Source organism: Mobula birostris, chromosome 21 (genome assembly GCF_030028105.1).
Source record: "Mobula birostris isolate sMobBir1 chromosome 21, sMobBir1.hap1, whole genome shotgun sequence".
NCBI classification, from domain to species: domain Eukaryota; kingdom Metazoa; phylum Chordata; class Chondrichthyes; order Myliobatiformes; family Myliobatidae; genus Mobula; species Mobula birostris.
Genome location: NC_092390.1, coordinates 28,059,339 through 28,082,038, shown reverse-complemented (window position 1 = coordinate 28,082,038; position 22,700 = coordinate 28,059,339). Strand labels below are relative to the sequence as shown.

Below are 22,700 nucleotides of genomic sequence, written 5' to 3'. Positions count from 1 at the left end.
CTCCATCTCCATCTCCATCTCCATCTCCATCTCCATCTCCATCTCCATCTCCATCTCCATCTCCATCTCCATCTCCATCTCCATCTCCATCTCCATCTCCATCTCCATCTCCATCTCCATCTCCATCTCCATCTCCATCTCCATCTCCATCTCCCTTTTTTAAAAGCACAGTCCATAATGAATAACTCAGGATATCGTCACACCACCATCTTCAGTTTTTTGGTTAACAGATTTGTATTTGATTTCTCTGGTTTTCTGGGGGAGGATCAGAAGGGAATTCTTGCATTTATTTAGCACATTGTAACAAAAACATTTTAGACAATCTTTCAATGTAGAAAAGACAGCAACCAATTTTCCCACAAGTTTCTCAAAACCACTAAGGGCCCCCTAGATGCTGCCTGGCCTGCTGAGTTCCTCCAGCATTTTGTGTGTGTTGCTTGGATTTCCAACATCTGCAGGTTTTCTCCTGTTTGTGAAGGGTAACCAGTGATTAGCCATACAGCCTTGGGTCCCACATCACCAGGTTCAGGAACAGTTATTACGCTTCATCCGTCAGGCCCCTGAACCATGTGTGGATAACTTCATTCACCTCAACTCTGAATTAATTCCACAACCTACACACTTTCAAGGGCTTTGCAATTCATGTTCCAGTATTATTTATTTACATGTTTTTTTTTGTGCAGTTTGTCTTTTGCACATTGGTAGTTATTCATTGATTCTATTCATTTCTGTTTTGAATGCCTGTAAGAAAATGAATCTCAAGCTAGTATACAGTGACAGATGCATACACTGATAATAAATTTACTTTGAACTTAGAAATAGTAATGTGGGGATGATTAAAGAGTCTACTTTCATGATGCTGATTGATAGATAGGTAGATATTGGTCAAGCCCCAGGTAAGAATTTCCTGCCTCATTTTGAGATAGTAGAATGGTACCTTTCACATCCATTTTATCTGCCTTGGGTTTAATGCAGCTTTGCACAACATGGTCCACCATTGTATCTGACCATTGCAAGGGTTCTGACCTGCTCTAGAGGCTTCATGAACATTCGAGTTTGTTGCTGAGTACTAGGGAACAGAAGAAACTTGATTCTAGTTAGTTGGGACACATCTCGACCAGTATATTCTGCCCCAACTAAGCAACTCTCTGAAGAACTGAAGTTTCGTGGAAATAGTTAAAAAGATATAAAGAAATAAATTCAGTAGTAAATTATATACTTAAACAAAATACATAACAAATTAGAACACTACCAATACTAAGACAGGGCTATAAAAGTGTATTAGTTCCTAATAGTTATCAGTGTAGACATTTATCCAATGTATGCTAGTGTGTTCTTTTGATTGACTGTAAATGAACAAAATCAGAGCAGACGCCTAGTACAGATAATTGACAGCTTTCATACAATGCTGGCAATGGTTGCAGATTGCGTCTTCCAAATCTTCATTTTCATTGTAACATTCAAGATGATTGCCAATACTTTCAAATTCTTCATAGTTCCTAACTACTTGAAGTATTGAAATAATTTCATTTTCACTCCCGCCCATTTCTGGCATCTCCAAGCCTGAATGCTTGCAACTGCAGTGAACAAAACAGTGTTGAATTGTCTTACTGCTTATTTCTCCTCAACTATCAGTGCCAAAAACCATAAACACACAAAACTGATGTCACTTAAAAACTCAAACAACAGGAATTCTGCAGATGCTGGAAATTCAAGCAACACACATCAAAGTTGCTGGTGAACGCAGCAGGCCAGGCAGCATCTGTAGGAAGAGGTGCAGTCGACGTTTCAGGCCGAGACCCTTCATCAGGACTGCTGCGTTCAGCAGCGACTTTGATGTGTGTCACTTAAAAACTGTTCATTCTAAGGATGTAGTATATAATGGCCACACAAGTACACGCGATTGGCGCTGGTTCAAAACTGTTTGGCAGCAGTCTCCTGTCCCAATTAAGTGTCATACTGTCTCAAATAAATGAAGGGAATTCTGGCTATTTTCTTGATTAGCCTTTGTTCTTTAAGAATGATCCCAAATGAGCGGCTGGCCTGATTAACCGATGGCCCAATTAAGCAGAATCACTGTGTTCAAATACAAATGCTTTCCGATTAACTGCAAGGAGCCTCCGAAGCCTTAACAAGAGCATGAAGTCATCAAGGTTGCTGGGGAGGTAGAATGAACATTGGAGTGAAGGACTTTTAAGAGCAGGAAGAAACAAGGGATCACAAATTCAGTGAGGAAGTAATGGGATAGTAAGGAGGTCAAGGCCTAAGGAGAGATTGAGTGTGGGAGGCAGCCATAGTAGAGAGAACAGAAGAAGGAAAGAGGATTCTGCTGAAGAGAAAGTCAAAAGCCGATATAAAGTGGAAAGCCAAGCAGAAAAGGATTTTGTTTAAATAGATGTACTTCATGGAAGAGTTTCAGGCTGCCAGTTTGGACCTTCACCCAAAACTGTTGGGCAATCAGGAATACTAATCTCAAACCACAGAACTCTTTTAAATTACTCAGCAGGACAGTCAACATGTTGGGGAGAGAGACTGAGTGATCCTGCTGTGAGGGCTCCTTCAGCGTTACCTTGAGTGGTAGTTTTGACGTGTTTTTTTTCCCTATACTTTAATGTCTTGAATGGGGCTTTGACCTGTAGTCGTGGTTGAATCATGCTGAGAAACATTGGAATTGTTTGTGCAGACACATGCTTGGCTGTGGCTTAGTAAATCTCTCATCATCGAAACAATATTGTGGGTTCAAATCTCACTCCTAGAGTGCAGGCAAAAAGATCCAGGCCAAGCAACACACACAAAATGCTGGAGGACCTTAGCAGGCCAGGCAGCATCTATGGAAAAGAGGAAACAGTTGACCTGACGAAGGGTCTCGGCCTGAAACGTCGACTGTACCTCTTCCTAGAGATGCTGCCTGATGTTTCAGGCCATGATTCTTCAGAACTTTGTGTTTGTGTTTGGATTTCCTCTTGTTTGTGAAGATCCAGACTAAAACTCATATAGCTACAAAGTACTGCCTCATTGTCAGAAGTGTCCTCTCCCTGTTGAAGTCCCATCCATACGAGTGGATGCTTGAGAAAGTCCACGGCCACTCAGAGCATGGTGTAACAGAATCTTCCTTACTGCGCTGAGAAAGGTGTGCCAGATCAAGCAGGTTCGATGCACCTTCAGCGATTTGTGTGACCGAGATGTTTGTCCACACCACACCAGGTTCAGCACATTAGGTTCAAAGTTCAAAGTATATTTATTATCGAAGTACATATATGTCGCCATATACTAGCCTGAAATTCATTTTCTTGCAGGCAGTCACAGTAGAACAAAGAAATACAATAGAATCAATGAAATACAACGCACAGGCAAATTTTGACAAACCACGAATGTGTTAATACAAAAAAAAAATCAAATAATAAAAAAAATAAGTAATACCGAGAACATGAGTTCTGGAGATCTTAAAAGTGAGTCCGTAGGTTGTGGAATCAGTTCAGAGTTGAGGTGAGTGAAGTTATCCATGCTGGTTCAGGAGCCTGATAGTTGTAAGGTAATAACTGTTCCTGAACCTGGTGGTGTGGGACCCAAGGCTTCTGTATCTCCTACCCAATGGCACCAGTGAATAAATGCATTCTGCAAGTGGAATGTAATGACTTAGTGATTCCATACTGATACAAGTGTTGAAGCATTAATGTGGGCTACCCATGTACCCATCTTGGAAGTTTATTACTACTGTGATGACTTCTGCTCTGTCCATGCAGTCACAACCACACCCTTTACAAACCAACCCTCACCACTTCACTGAACGTGTTTCCAGTAGAATTTAGTAGCAGGTCAATTGTTGCTCCGTACATGAATAGAACATAGTATGTAGAATGCAGGCTGGACAGAATGGAGTTGTCTACAACCAGGGCTCGCTGTCTCAGGATACAGAATAAGTCACTAGGGACTGAGATCAGCAAGTCCTTCACCCAGACGGTGATGAATCTCTGGAATTCTCTGCTCCTCATTGTCGTGGCTATCCCTCGTGGTCGAGGATGATGGTCTTCGTTCTGAAGAAGTGGCCCACAGAGTGAAGACGCCTGTGTGTGTATTTGTTTAACGTGTGCTTGATGTTGCACTCCAAGAAGCACTTGATACTTCACAAATCAACCAACTGATTCCAATGGCATGGAAACCACGACGATTGGAGCTGATGGATTTGTTGCAGCTTTCATCCGCCTTCACAGCCGTTGAGTTTGAAGTAACTTCGTCCGCCTGTTCCACCGTTAAGGTCTTGGCTGGATTGTTCTTTGTCAGGGACCTCACCCTCGATCTTACCGCCATGGGTGACCCTACCAGGAGCATAGCTCCAGACGGCTTTGCTCTCGGGATCTCAGGACCACACAAGCTTCTCCACCACGACAAGGGGACAATCCACGGAGGAGAATTCTCTGCTACAGAAGTTGTTGAATATGTGTGAAGGAGCAGATGGTTAGATCTCTTGGCATGTGCAGTGTGAATCGGTATCCGGTATGGAAGTGTTTTATCCAGGAAGTCTGCTCTTCGCTCTGATGTGTATTGGGCTCTGGGTCTGTGTTGCAACATTAACATAGCACACACAGTGTATGACTCAGAAGCGCATGTTGTGGACTCATTGTTGTGACAATTTCCTTTGCCTGGTCACTTTTGTTTTTGCGGTTAAGTTCCACTGACTCTCAGTTAACATTTCAAAATGATGGTAAATTTCATTGGACCCTGGGCTACTTCTAAAAGCTTCACCATTTCTCTCTCTGAGGGAAGGCTAGGATTTACTTGTGTATTTTTTCAGTTTTGATTGTTTTCAAAGCAGCATTTTGACAATGTGGAAGTGTACTGTATTAAGCCATAAAGTTCTTTAAGATTTTAAGCTAGGAGAACACATTTTAAACCTAAAGATCCCATTGATTGTCATCACCACAATTCCTCAGTTCCTTTACTCTTCACAGACTACTGTTAAATTGATCTTCGTCTGCCTCAGCAATCTTCACTCTCAACTTCATGACTACATGGGCAGTGGAATCCCATTTATTTGCTTTCAATATTTTTTGTTAATCTGATCACTTGAAGTGTTCAAAATAATTGAGTGCTTCATCAAGATTTGACACATACACAAGGTTACCTAGAAACAAACAGAAAATGTTGAATTTTTCAGTTCTTTCACTTCTCATACTCCACTTGAATTGAATCTCTTTAACAACCGTTAATTTGTTACCATAGAACACACAGCATAGTACAGACCTTTGGCCACAATGTTGTGCCAAGCTTTTAACTTTACTCTAAGATCAATCTCACACTTCCCTCCTATCTAGCACTCTATTTTTCTATACCTATCTAAAGAGTTTTTTAAATGTCTCTCATGTATCTGCCTCTATTACCTTCCTTGGCAGGACGTTCCTCACACCCACCACTCAATTTATTGTATGTATCTGCACTACTACCCCAGTAATCTGCATCCAAGATTCTTTGTTGATCTAGTCACTTCATTAACTTAATTTGACCTTTTTTACATCATAATTTGCCATGTATTTCCAGGTACAAGTGCAAAAGGTCAAGTCCAGTCTAGAAATTTGGGAATTCTACGCTGTCAGGTTCATTTTGCAGTGCTCTTTACTGCTCCTGTCATCTTGCCCCATTTTGATTTTTAAGTAGGAAAACAATTTCATTGTTAACGAGATAAATAAATAGAGTTCCACTATGATCTGGAGATTTATGTCTTGTGGCTCCTGGGAGTGAGAAGCCTTGGAATAATTATTTTCTGACTGACTGTTGTGACACAATATCACTTCAAATCATCATATAAACCATACATAGATACAGCTGAACGTGACAGCATTCCTCTGGGGCCAAGGTGTAAAATATTCAAAATAGCAAGCAAATATACAAAAATAGTAAGTAACGTAATTCAAAATAGCAAGCAAAGAAGCATACACATTCGGGGGGAGAAATAGTTATATAGCCCAAGACCCTGAGTGGCAATGTCTGGCAATCAATGGTACAGTCTCCCGGCAGTACACAGACACACACAGTCCAGCTTGTTGTTCCACCGCTTGAACACAGGGGGCAGCACTAACAGGAGAGCCTGGGTCCCAGCTAAGCTCGAACGCCACACTGTAAACACTTCCGTGTCTGTCACGTGGCCTGCGACAGCAGGCAAGCCCAAGGCTCGAGGCCTAGTTCTCGCTACAACAGAGGCTACGCAGCTCGAATATTGACTATCTCTCCACCAGACATTGGAACAGGCCAGCGGCAACTTTCATGATCACTGTTCAACAGAGTCTTGCGATCGCAAATGAGATGTCTGAGACAATCTTCCACAGTTATATGGCACCAAGTTTGATGCTTCTGAGTAGTGGGCAGCAACACGGTCTGCAGCCAGGTCAGTTCCCCTGTACACAAACCAGCTCCTTCAATATCCCGACTGGTCCCTTCGACACCCCGGCCAACTGCTTCTCCAATATTCTGACCAGTCCCTTCAACACCTTGGCAGGTTTTCCAACATAACGGCCGGCCCCTTTGACACCTCAGCCAGCTCTCTCTCGAACATCACAGCCGGCTCCGCTGCCTACACCAGTCCAGCCACTTCGATCAACAAGCAGCTCACTGATGGAGAAGCCCTGCAGTACTCAACGCTCTTCGACTAGAATAGTCTGTGGATCATAAAAAAACTAATTTTACAAAGAGAAGATCACCTTTGGTTGCCCCCCCCCCCCAAGAACATTGGAGTCTAATTACTAGTAGCCCCATTTTGGTAAGTTCTGTTGATTTTGTGATGGCAATGTTCTGAATACCAAGTACAGCTTCTCTTTTCTGAGGCGGTCACTTCCTGAAATGTATATGTTGTGAATGTTACTTTGTGCTGAGATTTTCTAGTAGAAACTTCCCATGGAATGGAATTGAGTGCTGTAAATACAACAAGCTCTTCGAATGGCTTGATGTTGTGGAGGTTGTTGGTGAGGTGGTGGAAGGTGACAACAGCTGTAACTTGGCGGTGGAGTTATCTCCGAGCTGTGGCTTGAGGGGTGACTTCTGGTGGAACTGCTGCAGCTTCTTTCAAATACAACCACAATGGATTCTGCAGATGCTGGAAATTCAGGCTAACACATTCAAAATGCTGGAGGAGCTCAGCAGGTCAGGCAGCATCTATGGAGGAGAATAAACAGTTGATGTTTTGGGCCAAGGCCCTTCATCGGGTCTGGAAAGGAAGGGGGAGGAAGCCAGTGGGGGGAGGAGGAGTAATGTAGCATTCTTTCGAATATTACATTGAGCTAGGGTCCCCTTTGCTGTTGGCCAGATCTAAAAATCCAGTGGCTCTGAGGTATCTTGTTGTGCTCGGTAAATGCAAGACCGATTTTTAGAATTGCCAGTACATTTAGTATAAAGTCTCTGTCATAGTTCTGTTGATACCACAGAGAGTGGTATCAGTGAAACTCTGACAGCGACTCTGCACAATCTTTTGTTTTGTGTACTTAATTTTTGTTTCTCTGATTTATTCTTCTGTAATTAGAATATATATGAGCTGGTGGTATTGAGCTGAAACTACCTGGCTCTTAGTCGCATTTTTCAGTGCAACACGCACAAAATGCTGGAGGCCAGGCAACATCTATGGAAAAGAGTATAGTCAACGTTTCGGGCCGAGACCCTTCATCTGGACTGGAAAGGAAGGGGAGAAATCAGAGGAAGGTGGGGGGGGGGAGGAAGCATCTGCAGATTTTCTCATATTTTACAGTGTTTTATAGTGCTCTGAAGTTTGTTTTGGGTGGTTGAGATAATTTTGGGTTTATACCCCTCAGTCAATGTTCAATGTTTGTCCTGGGACATTGTTATTCTGGGTATTTTCCTAGACCTGATTAAATTACAGTCTAGGATCCCCTGACAAAGTGTCCAAAATAGTCCAGCAAAGTACTTGTGCAATTCAACAGTATGATGCCTTCTTGTGGAATGAGTGCAGGCTTTAAAGACAGATGCAACAACTGTCTATGTTCATTGATCTTGCAGAAAGTGGGAATCATTGTCTCCAAATGGGATACTGAAGTTCAATTTAAACACAAGTGTAGTCATTGGCGAACTCATTGGGAATCTGGCAAAACCCTAGGGAACTCTTTGAGAGCTGATTTGGTAAATTTCACTCTGAGTGCATGAGTATGTATTTGTTTTCTTTAGGGACGTACAAACGTTTGTAGAAATGTTAGGAATAGGTTCCTGGACTGATTTAATCTCATTAAAGATATTGTGTTTGTGTGTGTGTGTGTGTGTGTGTGTATATATGTGTGGGAGAGAGAGACTGTGTGTGTGTGTGGGGGGGGGGTGGAGAGAGAGAGACCGTGTGTCACTGTGTGTGTGTGTGTGTGTGTGTGTGTATATGGGGGTGTGGGGGGTGGAGAGAGAGACTGTGTGTCACTGTGTGTGTGTGGGGGGGGGTGGAGAGAGAGACTGTGTGTCAGTGTGTGTGTGTGGGGGGGGGTGGAGAGAGAGAGACCGTGTGTCACTGTGTGTGTGTGTGTGTGTGTATATGGGGGTGTGGGGGGTGGAGAGAGAGACTGTGTGTCACTGTGTGTGTGGGGGGGGTGGGGGGTGGAGAGAGAGACTGTGTGTCAGTGTGTGTGTGTGTGGCACTTTGGTTTTGAGCCATATTTTTAGATTCAAGTCTGACCGCAGTGTCTGGATACAGCATACAATACGTCAAGTTAATTAGAAAATGCACAAGTACACTAATGCACAGATGAAAAAAATACTAATTTTCAGCAATACCACAGTCACATAACATCAGAAACACAACATCTACAAAAAGCAATTAAACAGAAACAACAGAAGAAACGCAGCAGTAGAATGCGGTCTGCTTTGGGGTCAGAGGACTGAGTATGTGGGTGGGTGAGAGGGAGGAACTGAGGTTTGTGTTGCTTGTGTTCTCTGTTGTTCTGCCGAGCATCGTGGGTGCGCTATGTTGGCGCCGGCTGAAATGTATGGGGACACTTTCAGGCTGCCCCAACACACCCTCTGCTGTGTCGGTTGTTAGCAGAAATGATGAATTTTGGGGCATAGTTCAATGTACATAAATAAACTTGAGCTTTGAACAAAACTGTGGGCGGCATGGTAGCGTAATGCTATTTGTGTCCAGTGCCACTGCTGTCTGTAAGGAGTTTGTGCGTTCTCCCCATGACCGTGGGGGTTTCCCCTGGGTGCTCTGGCCTCCGCCCACATTCCAAACACCTACAAGTTGATTGGTCATATGTTAGACCAATAGGGCCCACTACCGTGCTGTGTTGCTGAACAAAATGAAAATGATGCCCATTGCAGAGTAAACTCGTCAAAGTGGTTAGAATGTTGTTATATTGAGGCCGTGATTCGGGTTATGAAGTTTGGTTCAAGAACTGGAGCAGCTGTTCTTGTGGGACTTCAAGCTCCTGTGCTTTCTGCCTGATGGTTGCTGTGAGAAGATGGCATGGCCTGGATAGTGGGCACCTTTGATAGATGCTGCCGTCTTGAGGCAGTGCCTCCTGTAGCTAGCGGGAGGGACATGCCTGTAATATGACCTAGCTCGAGTATTTCATGTCCCTCAAGTGAGATGTTATAAAAAAAAATTAGCTTAAGGGTTAAACTTTGCCTTTATTTGTCACATGTACATTGAAACATGCAGTGAACTTGGTTGTTTGCATCAAATCAAATCAGTGAGATTGTGCAGGCGGCAGCCCGCAAGAGATGCCATTCTTCACAGTCTCCACAAGTCACTAACCCTAAACATGATCTTTGAACTGTGGGAGGAAACCAGAGCACTTGGAGGAAACCCACACGGCCATAGGGAGAACATACAAACTCCTTACAGACGGTGACAGAAATCGAACCACGATCTTGCAGCTGGCATAGTAAAAGCATTGCGCTAACCGATACGCTATTTAAAAACTCATTAATGTTTGTTTTCTATTTGTGGATGTTGTGTTTCTGTTTTGTTCCCATGATGCTGCTGCAAGCAAGTTTTTCGTCGTGCTCAACACGTGCTGGAGATTCTGTGGTCAGATTTGAATCTAAAATCATAGTTCAAGCAAATTAGAGTCGATCTGCACTTCTGGTGGATATGGGAGGGAGCAGTCACCAGTACCTGGGCTAATATCTCCGGTCCCATTCTGCCCTCTGGTGCTGAGTGTAGAGTTTGCTTATTCATACCATGACTGCATGCAATTTTTCTGGGTGCTCAGAACCTTCCATGTTTCAAAGACTAGGTGGTTGAAAGGTGACTTGGCTACTATAAGCTGCCCCCGGAATGGTAGAAGAATTGCTGGGGAGAAGGATTTACTTACTTAAGCCCATCAGCCTTGCTGAGGCATAGTCCACTGACGGCAGTTCACCACAGCCGGCTCTCCTGGGCCAGTCTTCCAATTTGTCCCCAGGAGTAGCCCATCTTCTTGGTGTATCCTTCCTCTCACAGGGACGAGGTCTTTGGAGCCTCTGTAGCTCGAGTTTGCTAATGGAATGGGGTTGCTAGGTTGTTAATGCCCAACCTTCCTCCGTTCGCAGCCGGACTTGGGACCGTCCGTGGCGAAGTTCAGTGGGGAGAGGGAGAGAGGAGTTTATTGGCATGTGAGAGAGAATCAGATCCAAACACTCCTATTATGTTAGAAACTCATTGGACTTAATGACTTCCTTCTGGGTCAAAAAGTATGAAAAAAGAATTCTTGGGTAAATGTGCATCAGTCATAATGGCATTGGCATTAATTCTCTCAAGTCATCTAGTGAGGGAGAAAGTATTACTGATTCACAGTTGTAAGGCTTTAGAATACATTATCTTAACTCAGTTTTAAAATTTTAGTTCTTTTCTTCAATTCTCCTCCATTATCTCCCCTTCCACTTCATCCTGTAACCTTCTCCCAGCTATAAACTTCCCAGATCACTGTGTTCATCCATTCTAGATCATTTGCTTGACTGCTGTTTTAATTACTCAACTTTGGGTCAGGTCAGAGCCCTCTGCTCTGGAGTTACTTCCCTTTGCCTGCTCCTCCTTTAAGGCACTCATTAAAAATCTACTTTTGACCAAGTTTTAGGTCATGTGGTCCTGTATTTCCTCCTCTGGCAGGGTATCAGAGTTTGAAGGTGTTTCTGTGAAGCCGCCTGGGAGGAGTGATATTTGGTGATTGGTTTGGATTCGCAGTAGAAGAGCTGAGTTTCACCATGCAGTATATACGTAAATGCTCATTACGTGTGTAGTGGTTTGCACTCTGAACTCCCAGGGTTTGTCATTACGGCCTTGCCGACCCTTTTATTCTGTTGTCTGGTGCACGAAGTCTAATGTGAGTCCTTCCAAGGTGATAGGACTGTCAGGAGGCTGTCAGCTTTTTAATCACCCAAGCGTGGAATGTTCAAAGACAAAGTAAGTTGTGACATTAAAGAGTAGGTCAGGCATATTTTCTATCGGAGTAGTTCAATCAAACATGCATATCAGTGTAACACCAATCTTCACAAGATTCTCTTTAACTAAAGATAATTCTAGAAACATTTCTCTACTCTGACCTCTTTGCTAAGCAAGTGACCAGTTACCTCCTTTTCTGTCTTAGCAATTAATTCACTTGGCCCCAGTCTTTTCTTTTTGAGAGGTGGTCAACCATCAGGCAGAGAGTTCAGGTGAAATCCAGTGGGTTTTAACAGAACACAGAACATTACTACACAGGCTCATCGGCTCACGATGTTGCGCCAATCTCTTAAGCTATTCTACAAACCCTTCCCTCCTACATAGTTCTCCAATTTTCTATGACCCATGTGCCTCTCTAAGAGATTATTAAATTGATTGACTTCTTTGAGGATGTGACAAAGCACATTGATGAAGGCAGAGCTGTGGAGTTGTTGTATATGGATTTTAGTAAGGCATTTGATAATGTTCCTTATTGTAGGCTCACTCAGAAAGTGGGACCTAAGGAAACCTGCTGTTTTTTAAACTAACCGGGGACTTTTTCCCAGGGCAGATATAGCTGATACGAGAGTGATTGGAGGAAAGTACAGGGAGGATGTCAGAGATATTTTTAACACACACGGTGGATGCGTAGAACGCCCTGCCAGGCGTGGTGGTAGAGGCAAATGGAGTAAGGCTTTTGCAAGCGATTCTTATGTTAAAGGTCTAAGAATGTTATAATGCAAAGTGTTTCTGAACATCACCACAGGAGGCTGACGAGGGCTGATTACTATTACATGTGGTAGACTTTTGATTCTTACTATTTCTTTGACTTACTTACAGAAATTAACTGGTTCAATTCAACTTTGTTTGCAAGGGACAATGTTGAGTTCTCTGTTTGACTTCATGCCTTCATTTCTTTCTGAGGGCTGCTGGAGGATTCTTTAGCGCCTCAGAAGGGCTGAGTTTCCTTTAATTTACTTTAGAATGGGATGGAGGATATTCATGTTGTGATAGACAAGCTATTGCAATTGTGTGGGAGGGCTGTAACATAGAGTGTCTTTTCCTGTTTGTGTGTTTCAATTCAAAACCAGTGGAAACATTCAGCATTGCTGATATGTCAAGCCATCTGGTCTGATGTTTACCTTGGGGAATATGTTGCATATTAAACAAAATGTTGAGTTGAGCTCAGATGAATAGATATTTGATCCAAGTGTAGAATTCCATTCTAGCAGATCACTTCCTATTCATTCCCATATCATAACATTCCTCAGCTAAGCACAATCTGCTGTCCAGTTATTTATGTATGGTTCAGATTTCTCAGACTTATGTTCTTAACGTTGTTACTACTTACATAATGCTCTGTATGCACCTCACCTCATATTTGCTGTTGCTGTTAAATTTTTCACAGTTCTCCATGGTTCCAAGCTAACACAGCTCTGCCAGTAGCCTGGGTCCTTGCTGATTGTGTCACCTGATATAGTGAGTGTTGAACTGGTGCTGTGGAGTGTAAAGGCCAGGACAGAACTGATGGAATCTCAGACAGGCTGCTGATGAAACAGGTTAAGAAATTGTCGGAGTTGCAGGAGACAAAGCGATGGGAAGGCTCTTCACCCTCCCCTCTCTTTCTCCCTTCTCTCTCTCCCCCTCTTCTTCTCTGTCCCATCCCTTCCCTTTATTAACAATTAATACAGCACATTTAACTTGACAAGATAGCGCAAGAGAGCCTTGGCAATATTATCACGCCAAGATAAGGGAACACGAGGACAGGTCAATAACAGCGTAACAAGGAAGTTTCTGAAGGAGAGGAGGGAAAAGGCAGAGTGCGAACTCTGTTTCTCCTTCCACGGATGCAACTTGATCTGCTGAGTGTTTCCACTATTTTCTCTCTCAATTTCAGGTTCCCTGTAGCTGCCTTTTTAGGTACCTTTTCAGGTACTCCATCATAACTGATTTTTGGACTACAAAGGGATATTAACAGATTGCACTTGTGGGCAGACTGTGTCAAATTAATTTTATTGTAGACAATTGTGAGGTCTGAATAGTTTTCCTAAACAGCAAAAAGTTCAAGTAGCTACTGGGTCTATAAAGCTGCATCATAAAATTGCCCTGGCTGAGAACAGGAAATAATCAAGGACTAAGGCATGTTGATTGCATTGATTGTCAGTATTTAGTATAGTTTTTCATAAATTCCATTGTATTTCTCTATTTTCCTATAAATGCCTGCAAGAAAATGGATCTCAAAGTAATATATTGTGACATATAAGTATTTTGATAATAAATTTAATTTGACTATGAGCTAATAGTGTTCTTTGTATCTGGAGGACTGAAGTATAAAGTGTTCTATAATGCCTAGCTATCGAAAGTCCACAAGACACCTGGATTTCTGTGCACCACAGGAAGGATGTATTAATCTCAGAGGGAATGCAGTGAAGAATTTGCCAGAATGCTATTGTCTTCCCAGGATTAAATAACAAAGATTACACAAATTATAGTTCAATTCCCCAGATTTAAAAGATATATTTCATTTGAGTTTTCTTGGTATAAATCCCAAATTCATTGGCTGTTGAATAGATGTTACAAACCATTTGTAACTGTCTGATGCTTTAACCTGGTATGGAAATAACATTGTGCAGGTCAATTTGGGATTCACTGATTAATGTGCATATCGTGAATCCAATGCACGGTCCAGAGAATTCAGTAGCACTGGTAGGTAAGTTCTGGCATTGCTCATGGACACGAGGAGCCCAAGCATTTATAGAACATAGAACAGTACAGTGCAGAGGAAGTCCTCCAGCTCATTATGATGCCAGGACAAGCTAATCCTATTTGCCTGCCGATGGTCTACAGCACTCCAATTCCTCCCAGTACATGTGTCTGTCTCAAAGCCTCTTGAACATTGCTATTACATCAGCTCCCTGGCAGCAGACTCTGGACACCTACCACACTCTGTATCAGAGAACAAAATGTTGGCGTACACATCTCCTTTAAGCTTCCCCTCTCCACTCATCTTAATCTCATTTCCTCTAGTGGTTTGACAGATCTAGTCTGGGACAAAGGATTCTTGCCGTCTCCTGTATCTAGATCTCTTATAATTTTATAAACTTCTATCATTTTGCCCCTCACACTCCAGAGAAAACAATTCAAGTTTGTCCAACCTCTCTTCATAGCTACTTCAGGAACAGGCTTGTAGGCCTCTTCAGCACCTTTTCCAAAGCCTCCATTATCTTCCTTTAGGAATAGCGACCAGAACTGCACACAGTAGTCCAAATGTGACCTGGCCAAACTTTTATACAGCTGCAGCATGTCTTCCTGACTTGCTCTGATCAATGAAGGCAGGCATACTGAACACCACCCTATCTACTTGTGTTGTCACTTTCAGTGAGCTATGGACCTGCACCCCAAGGTCATTCTGTATATCAGTGCTGTTAAAGGTCCTGTCATTTACCATGTGCTTACCTGTTACATCTCAAGTTACACCACCTCACAGTGCCCGTGTTAAACTCCATCTGCCTTTTCTCTGCCTGTGTGGAGAGTTGATCTATTGGCTGCTGTATTCCTTACTATCCACAACTCTTGCTCCACATCTGCAAACTTACTAATCAATCTACCTATGTCCCTTTGTCCAAATCATTAATGTATATCACAAAGAACAGCGGCCCCTGCAGACTAACACTGGTCACGTACCCCTACACCACTAACCTCTGCCTCCTGTGCCCAGTTAGCTTGGGCATGATGAGGAGTCTTGGCCCAAAACGTCAACCGTTTATTCCTCTCCATTGATGATGCCTCACCTGTTGAGTTCCTCCAGCATTTTGTGTGTGTTACTCTGGACTTCTGCATCCATGGAATCGCTTGTTCATAATTTTTCACTGAGCTTGCCAATGCGTAGTGGATCCCATGTGATTTAAACTTCTGGGTCAGCCAACCCTGAGAGACTTTGTTGAATGCACCAGAGTGCAAGAAATGTAATATGACAGTGTGATCACACTGACAAATTCTCAACTTTATTATGTATTCAGGTAGCTATTTTGTCTTGGTTAGAAACAGACAGCAAGAGGTTTTTAGTAATTGTCCCTCTCCCTCTTCCCTCTTTTTTTCATTCCCCACTCTGGCTCCTTTCTTATCTCTTCTCATCTCCTCACTTGCCTTTCCTCCTCCTCTTTTTCCCACTCCCCTGTCCTATCATATTCTTTCTTCTCCAGCTCCTTTAACCTTTTCTACCTATTACCTCCCAGCCTTACTTCATCACCCTTCCCCGACCCACCTGACTTTACCTATCAGCTTCTAGCTTGTCCTCCTCCCCCCACACCTCCTTATTCTGGCTTCTTCCCCCATCCCTTCCAGTCATGATGAAAGGGCTTGCCCCAAAACATTGGCAATTTATTCATTGCCATAGATGCTGCCTGACCCACTGAGTTCCTCCAGCATTTTGTATGAGTTAAAAAAGGTTTTGGGATCTTCTGGTGGGCCAGTGAGTACATGGCTTTGGTTCTGGGTCAGTAATTCTATGGGCTGCATAAGGTGAGTACTCGGATTTAGCAGGATGCAGGTAGGGTTGGTGAGTTGGGGGTACACTGGGTGTTGGCTTGCAGAGCAGCGTATATCTAGGTTGGGATAATTGTTAGAGGATAGAACATTAGAGCACAGTACAGGCCCTTCAGTCCATGATGTTCTGCCACTTTTTAATGTAACCCTCCCCTCCCACATAGCCCTCTATTTTTCTATCATCCATGTGCCTGTCTAAGAGTTTCTTAAATGCCCATAATGTATCTGCCTCTATCACCAGCCCTGGCCCGGAGTTCCAAGCACCCACAACTCGGTGTGGGGGAGAAAAAACCTCTGACATCCCCCTGTAGTTTCCATCAAACACATTAAAGTTATGCCCGTATATTCGTCGCTTCTGCCTTGGGGAAAAAGTCTCTGGCTGTCCACTCAACCTATGCTTCTTATGATCCTGTGCACCTGTATCAGGTCACCTCTCATCCTGCTTTGCTCCAGAGGGAAATGCCCCAGCTCACTCAAGCTATCCTCAGACATTCTTGTCTACCAATTGGGAAAGTGGGCTGGAAATGCATGGGGAGGATGGAATTTATCCGGCTGGTAGACTACTACATAATGTGCAAATTGGACTCTGAATCTACAGGGGGAGCAGTAATCTTTGAGCATTCTGGTTTTCATAGAAATTACCATTTCTTTGCAGTGCACTTGACCAGGACACCTGTTCAATTTACAGACTTAAACTGTGCTTAAAAATTAAAATCGGGTTAAATATCTGCAGCATTCCTGACTATATCTTTGATTGGAATTTATGATAACATATGTTTGACCCTGAGCATTTATTTTACAGCTGCCGCAGAAGGAAAAGGAAAAAGTGGGGAAGACTTCTTTCAGAAGGTACGGGTTCGTGGTTCAATATTCAACACTCAATGTTTAGTAGTGGTATTAGTGCTGACTATGAGTAGTTTATCTGTGAATATGGATGGGTGGTTGAGCCATATACTCAGTACTATTTATAATTTAATGAGATCTAAAGTGATACTAGCTGTTAGATCTGACCCTAGCATCACTTTATGTAAATACATTCAGTCAATCAGTCTATGTACAGTGTATAAACTAAATGTGTGTGTTTGCATAATATATATATATATTTTATAGGGTTATTTTTATATTTATTGTTTTATTGTTTTTTTTTGTTGTGTTCTTTTTATGCTGCCTTGGATCCCAAGTAACAATTATTTCATTCTCCTACACTAGTGTACTGAAGAATGACGATAAAAAAATCTTGAATCTATATATGCTGCTAAAGGACAGTGTAAAAGTATTTCTTTCCATTCATATATAGAACGTTCTTTATCATTATATCAGTCATGAAGTTGTCAGCGATCAGCTTAATCTTTTCTATTGGGATAGCCAAATGAATAGACTATGTACCTGTCTCCAATTTTCCAATTGCGGGAAGTAATGTTGACTCATTTTTGCACACGTTGACTTCTATCAGCAGTCCCCTGCGCTTCCAATGTTTTCTCAAGGTCTGTGTCCAGTCATTTCTCAGTTAGTTAATTATGAAATTAGTTGTCACAGAAGGATATTTGGATTTAATTTCCCATGCATTGCTCAGAGAGCTGTGGTAGGTGGGAAATGGAGTCTCTCTGCTTCTCGTATAAATTTGGCTGCCTGTGAAATTCAGTCACAGATGGTATAAAAATGTAGAGATGTATGTACTGTAGCTGAAATTTACCTCTGGAATGTATTACTTTTTTTTTAAAAATGTGTAAGTATGCACCCAAATGAATAAGTTTGCAAATCATTACAGGAGGGAAGATTTCTCAAAGCAGTAATAGAGCATAGTTCATAGAAATCTACAGCACGTTACAGGCCCTTTGGCCCACAATATTGCGCTGACCCATGTAACCTACTCTAGAAACTGCCTGGAATTGCCCACACAGAACTTCAGTCACGGAACGCGCTGACCCGGCGGTGGGTGGGGGGGAGGGTCAATCAGCCCTGATCCTTGCTGGTCTCCCGGCCCGACATTTGAATATGGAGTGGAGGCTTCGACTCTAGCCTGTCCTCTAATTCTCCCTCATTCTTGTCCCTAAACCCTAACTCCCCTCTCTGTCCCCAAACCCATCCTTATGAAACTAAAGAAAATACTACGTCTTAGCCTCAACCTTGATTGAGACCGTAGCGTGGCACCATTTTGACTGGAAGAGCCTGATTTTTTTAAAATTACAGTGATTATATTTGATAACACCAGGAGTTGAATGTTGCTACTGGAATATACATTTAATTTCAGTGGAAGCAGTGAATCAGTTGGATTTCTGCTTTTTAAAAAAACCCAGTTGGTTCATTCATGTACCTTAGAGAAGGAAGCCTGTTGTCCTCACCCAGTCTAGACCATATCCATTATTAAAGTTAACTGTTCCTAGGAGAGGCCAACAAAGCATTCACAACGATCACGTCTTGGGAAGAAATAAAAAGCGAAACTGGCAACAACAATGCAAAAAAAAAAGCATAAAATTTTAAGCATTAGATCTGGTACTTGGTGCTTTTCCCCCATACTTTTGAATATCATCTGTGGCTCAGTGTTTGTACTTATTGACTCCTAAAGTAGTCGTTTCGAAACTCTGCTCCAGAGACCTGAGCTTATCACCTAAACTGAAACTCCTGTTCAATATTGATGTAGCACGTATTTCATTGTTTATGATGATGTTTATAAGATGAGGCATTCAGCTGAGGCCTGTTTGTTTTCTGAAGTGGGCATGACTGGTCGTAAGCGTTGTTTAAAAAGATTAAAAAATCCTGAGTCCAAATATCCTGCTGTTGAGTAACTGTGCTTATGCTGTGCCAAATGCAATTCTCCCCTTGGTGCTTGTTAAGTAAAATCATGTAGCCAGCTAAAGAGAACCACTTCAGCAGGGTTCTTTTTCAAAGGACAACATCCTGGATTTTGCCAACAAAATCCCAAGTCCACTGGATGGCTCGTGACCAGCATTGAGAATGCTCAGCAGAAATTTATCCCATTGAGAATGCTCGGCAGAAATTTATCCCAGTTAAGAAAGAAGGATATCAGGAGCAAAAAGAACCAAGGTTAACCAAGGAGGTCAAGATTAGGTCAAAGTGCAGTGCATACAAAATGGCAAGGGCTAGTGGGAATTTTACAAGAAACCAGTAGCGAGAGACTGAAAAGTTAGTAAGACGAGGGGAAATTGATCATGAGAGATAACTAGCAAGTCATATCAAAACAAACAGCAAGGGTTATATAAGCATAGATATATAAACATGGAAGAGGTTAGCTTGGTGGGGGACAAGACTAGGAAATTAATAGCAAGATATAAGGAACTGGCAGGTAAGTTAAATTAGTACTCTTGTGTTAAAGAACTTGGAGCTAAATTCTCTGGTGTTTAGAAGAATGAGAGGTGATCTTTTTGAAACCTAATGTGCACAACACGTTAGATGTCACGATACTTCCACTGGCGGGAAAATCTAGAACAAGGGGATATGGTTATAAGATGATTGGTCATTTCAGACTGTGGTATATAGGAGCTTTTTCTGTCAGAGGCAGTGAATCTCTGGAAGTCCCTTCTCTGGAGGGCTGTGGAGGCTGAATCATAGGGTATAGAGAGGGTGTAGATAAACCCTTACAAGATCAGGGAATTGAGGGCTGTGGAAAACTGGCACATGGGAAGAAATGAGGCCTGGGGCAGGTCAGCCATGACTATATTGAGTGGGGTGGGGCAGCCTTAAGGGGTCAAATGGCCCACTTCTGCTCCTTTTTCCTTGCGTTCCTTTATACTTCCCTTTCCTTGCCACCATCTCATGGAGAAACCTTGGAAGAACTTGTGCTTTTGCTAATATCAGTGTATTTCATTGACAGAATCCAAGATCCTATGTATTGATTATCTGTTAATTTCAAACAGTGGGATCATATTACTTGAGATCCCACTGACATACTGTATCATTTTTTTTGGCTCATTAATTCAAAGTACAGTTTCTACAGGATGATGATGCTTGATTATCCAGACCAGTAACCTTTGAAAATTAGGTTTATAGAGTCAACTATTCCGCCTACCGCATCCACTCTGATTATGAAGTACCCATCCCATTTCTTAAAAACTTGGTCCGTAGTCCTCCATGTTTTGATATTCAAGTGCTTGTCCATATATTTTTTAAATGTCGTGTGAGTACCTGCCTTCATCACCTGATTGGGAGGACATTCAGATTTTAACCCCCCCCCAACCCCCATGGTGAAAAAGATTATTGAAATTAATTTATTATTGTCAGGTGTAATGAGATGCATCGAAAAGCTTGTCTCGCATGCTGATGAAATCATTACCCAGTGCGTTGACGTAGAACAAGCTAAAAAGTGACATGATTATAGATTTCTAAATTACTATTAGCCAGGTGATGGTGAATCTTTGGAATTCATTGCCACAGATGTCTGTGGAGGCCAAGGTTGGTTATATTTAAAGCGGAGATTGATAAGTTCTTGATTAGTAAGGGCATCAAAGGCTCTGTGGAGAAGGCAGTAGAATGGGGTTGAGAGGGATAATAAATCACCCATGGAATGGAGGAATAGATTCGATGGGCCAAAAGGCCTAATTCTGCTCCTCTGTCTTATCACAACACAAGAAAGTCTGCAGATGCTGGAAATCCAAAGCAGCACACACACACAATGCAGGAGGAACTCAGCAGGTCAGGTAGCATCTATGGAAAGGAGTGAACAGTCGACGTTTCAGGCCGAGACCCTTCCTCAGGACTGAGAAGGAAGGGCGGAGATGCCTGAATAAAAAGGTAGGGGGAGGGGAAAGAGGCTAGCTGGAAGGTGATAGATAAGGGTGGGGAAGGTCAAGAGCTGGAGAAGAAAGAATCTGATGGAAGAGGAGAGTAGACAATGGCTGCACAATGCAGAATAAAGTGTAACAGCTACAGAGGAAGTGCAGTGCAGGAAAACGTTGAGTGAAAGATCATAACGAGGTTGATTATGAAGTCAGAGGTTCAAAGATGATCCATTCTTGCTCTTAGTCCTCATCTTAAACCCATGCTGTCTAGTTTTGGACATCTCAGTTCTGGGATAAAGTTTCTCATTATCCACCCTATATATGCTGCCTCATAATTTTGTATACCTCTGTTGGTCCCCCTTGGCCACCTCAGCTCCAGGGAAAACAAACCCAGCCTATCTAGTCCCTCATATCAACCATCTGATAATTGGCTTTACCAGTACAGTCAAGCTGGCTGATTCCACTTAAGTCATCTTGTTGTACTTAACTGTAAATACTGTATGTCAGCAGCAATTTTCAATCTTGTGGACGAATCCAACCTATGACCTGCTCTTGTTTCTTAAAAGTTATTTCCAACTTTCATGAGACTTCCTCATTTCAGTCCTACATCATCTCTTCAACCCTTCCTAGTGGAATTAGGAAGTTATGATTGGTATTTTCGCCATTAATCTGAGTACAGGGACTCCCATACATGCTCAGTAGTAGAGAGCAATGCTGTTGTTGTGACTGCGGGCCATGTTGGGGATAGATCCCTCCATGTCAATGTGGTTATATATAAGCATTCAATTTCAATTATAGTATTAATATCACCTCAATATCTGTAATGTCTAAACGAGGTTGAGGAGGTGGCTTTATAATCTTTACTGCAGTCATCTGTGTGTGATAGGGCGTTACCTGTGGGTTACATATGGACAAGCTAATGGCCTTCTAAAGGCCAAAGATGATGACCTGTCCTGGGGTTAGAGGCGTGTGTGTGCGTATATATAAGGAACAGGGCTTGTTTTTCTGTTGTTGTTTCATTGCTTATATTCCATTCTGTGTTGTCCTGCTGAGTATTGTGGGCATATTATGTTGGCACCAGAATGTGCACCAATACTTGTGGGCTACCCCCAGTACACCCTTGGATATGTTGCTTGCTGATGCAAATGACACATTTCACTGCATGTTTTCATGTACACGTGATAAATAATCTTGATTCTTGAATCCTGCTCTGGATGTACTTACAGACAGCATTGGGAATAGATGAATTTTCAGACTTCTCGACACCATTGCTCAGCTTTTGCTTGTTGTGGTTGAGATTGGCTCTTGCACTCATTTCTTCAGTGTAGTCATTTTCCATTTGCTTTGGCTCATGCCATTAGCTTTGGTTTGGACTGATTTCCCGTTCATACACTGCAGTAAAATGCTTTGTGTGTGGCATGTTCTATATTAAAAGGATCAAGTACGTGAAACAGAAAACCTTGCCCCATATTCACGAAGCAGTGAATACTAGAACATATTGGCTAGCATACATGTGTTGTCATAGGAGTGAATGCTTCACGGAATATTAGTCAAGGTTGAGCTTATTGTCATATGTACAAGTGCATGTACGAACAGGTGCAATGAAAACCTTGCAGCAACATTGTAGACACGTAACATCAAATGTACAACATTCACAAGAAAACATACTTTCTACAAATGTCATAGTTGAAATTATCCTGACTAATTGCGTCGTGGTTTGGTATGGCAATTTAAATATGCAGAAACACAAGAAAGCTGCAGAGAGTAGTGGACTTTGCGCAGTACATCCCCACTATTCGCAGTAGCATCCACACGTGGCTCTGCTTCAGGAAGGCAGCACCTATTCCCACTGTTTTGCCATGCGACTTTTTTGCAGTTACCATCAGGCAAGAGATAACAGTAGCCGGAAGCCCCACACCATCAGGTTTGAAAACAGTTGCTTACCTTCAGACATTCGGTTCTTGAAGCAATTCGCACACCTTTCTCAGGACAGTTTAGCAACACTAGGGCACATTTGCATCAACATGAACTTTTTGTTC

The 22,700-nt window shown here is 42.4% G+C and overlaps 1 protein-coding gene across 4 annotated transcripts in view; it reads left to right on the top strand.

Moving 5' to 3' along the window:
• LOC140185694 (protein bicaudal C homolog 1-like) overlaps positions 1-22,700 on the top strand; it is a 340,760-nt gene that overhangs the window by 84,174 nt on the left and 233,886 nt on the right. For all 4 annotated transcript variants that reach the window (XM_072239227.1, XM_072239226.1, XM_072239225.1 and 1 more), the window contains exon 2: positions 16,728-16,774. In XM_072239227.1, coding sequence (XP_072095328.1) covers positions 16,728-16,774 — 47 coding nt within the window. The remainder of the gene's footprint in view (positions 1-16,727; positions 16,775-22,700) is intronic.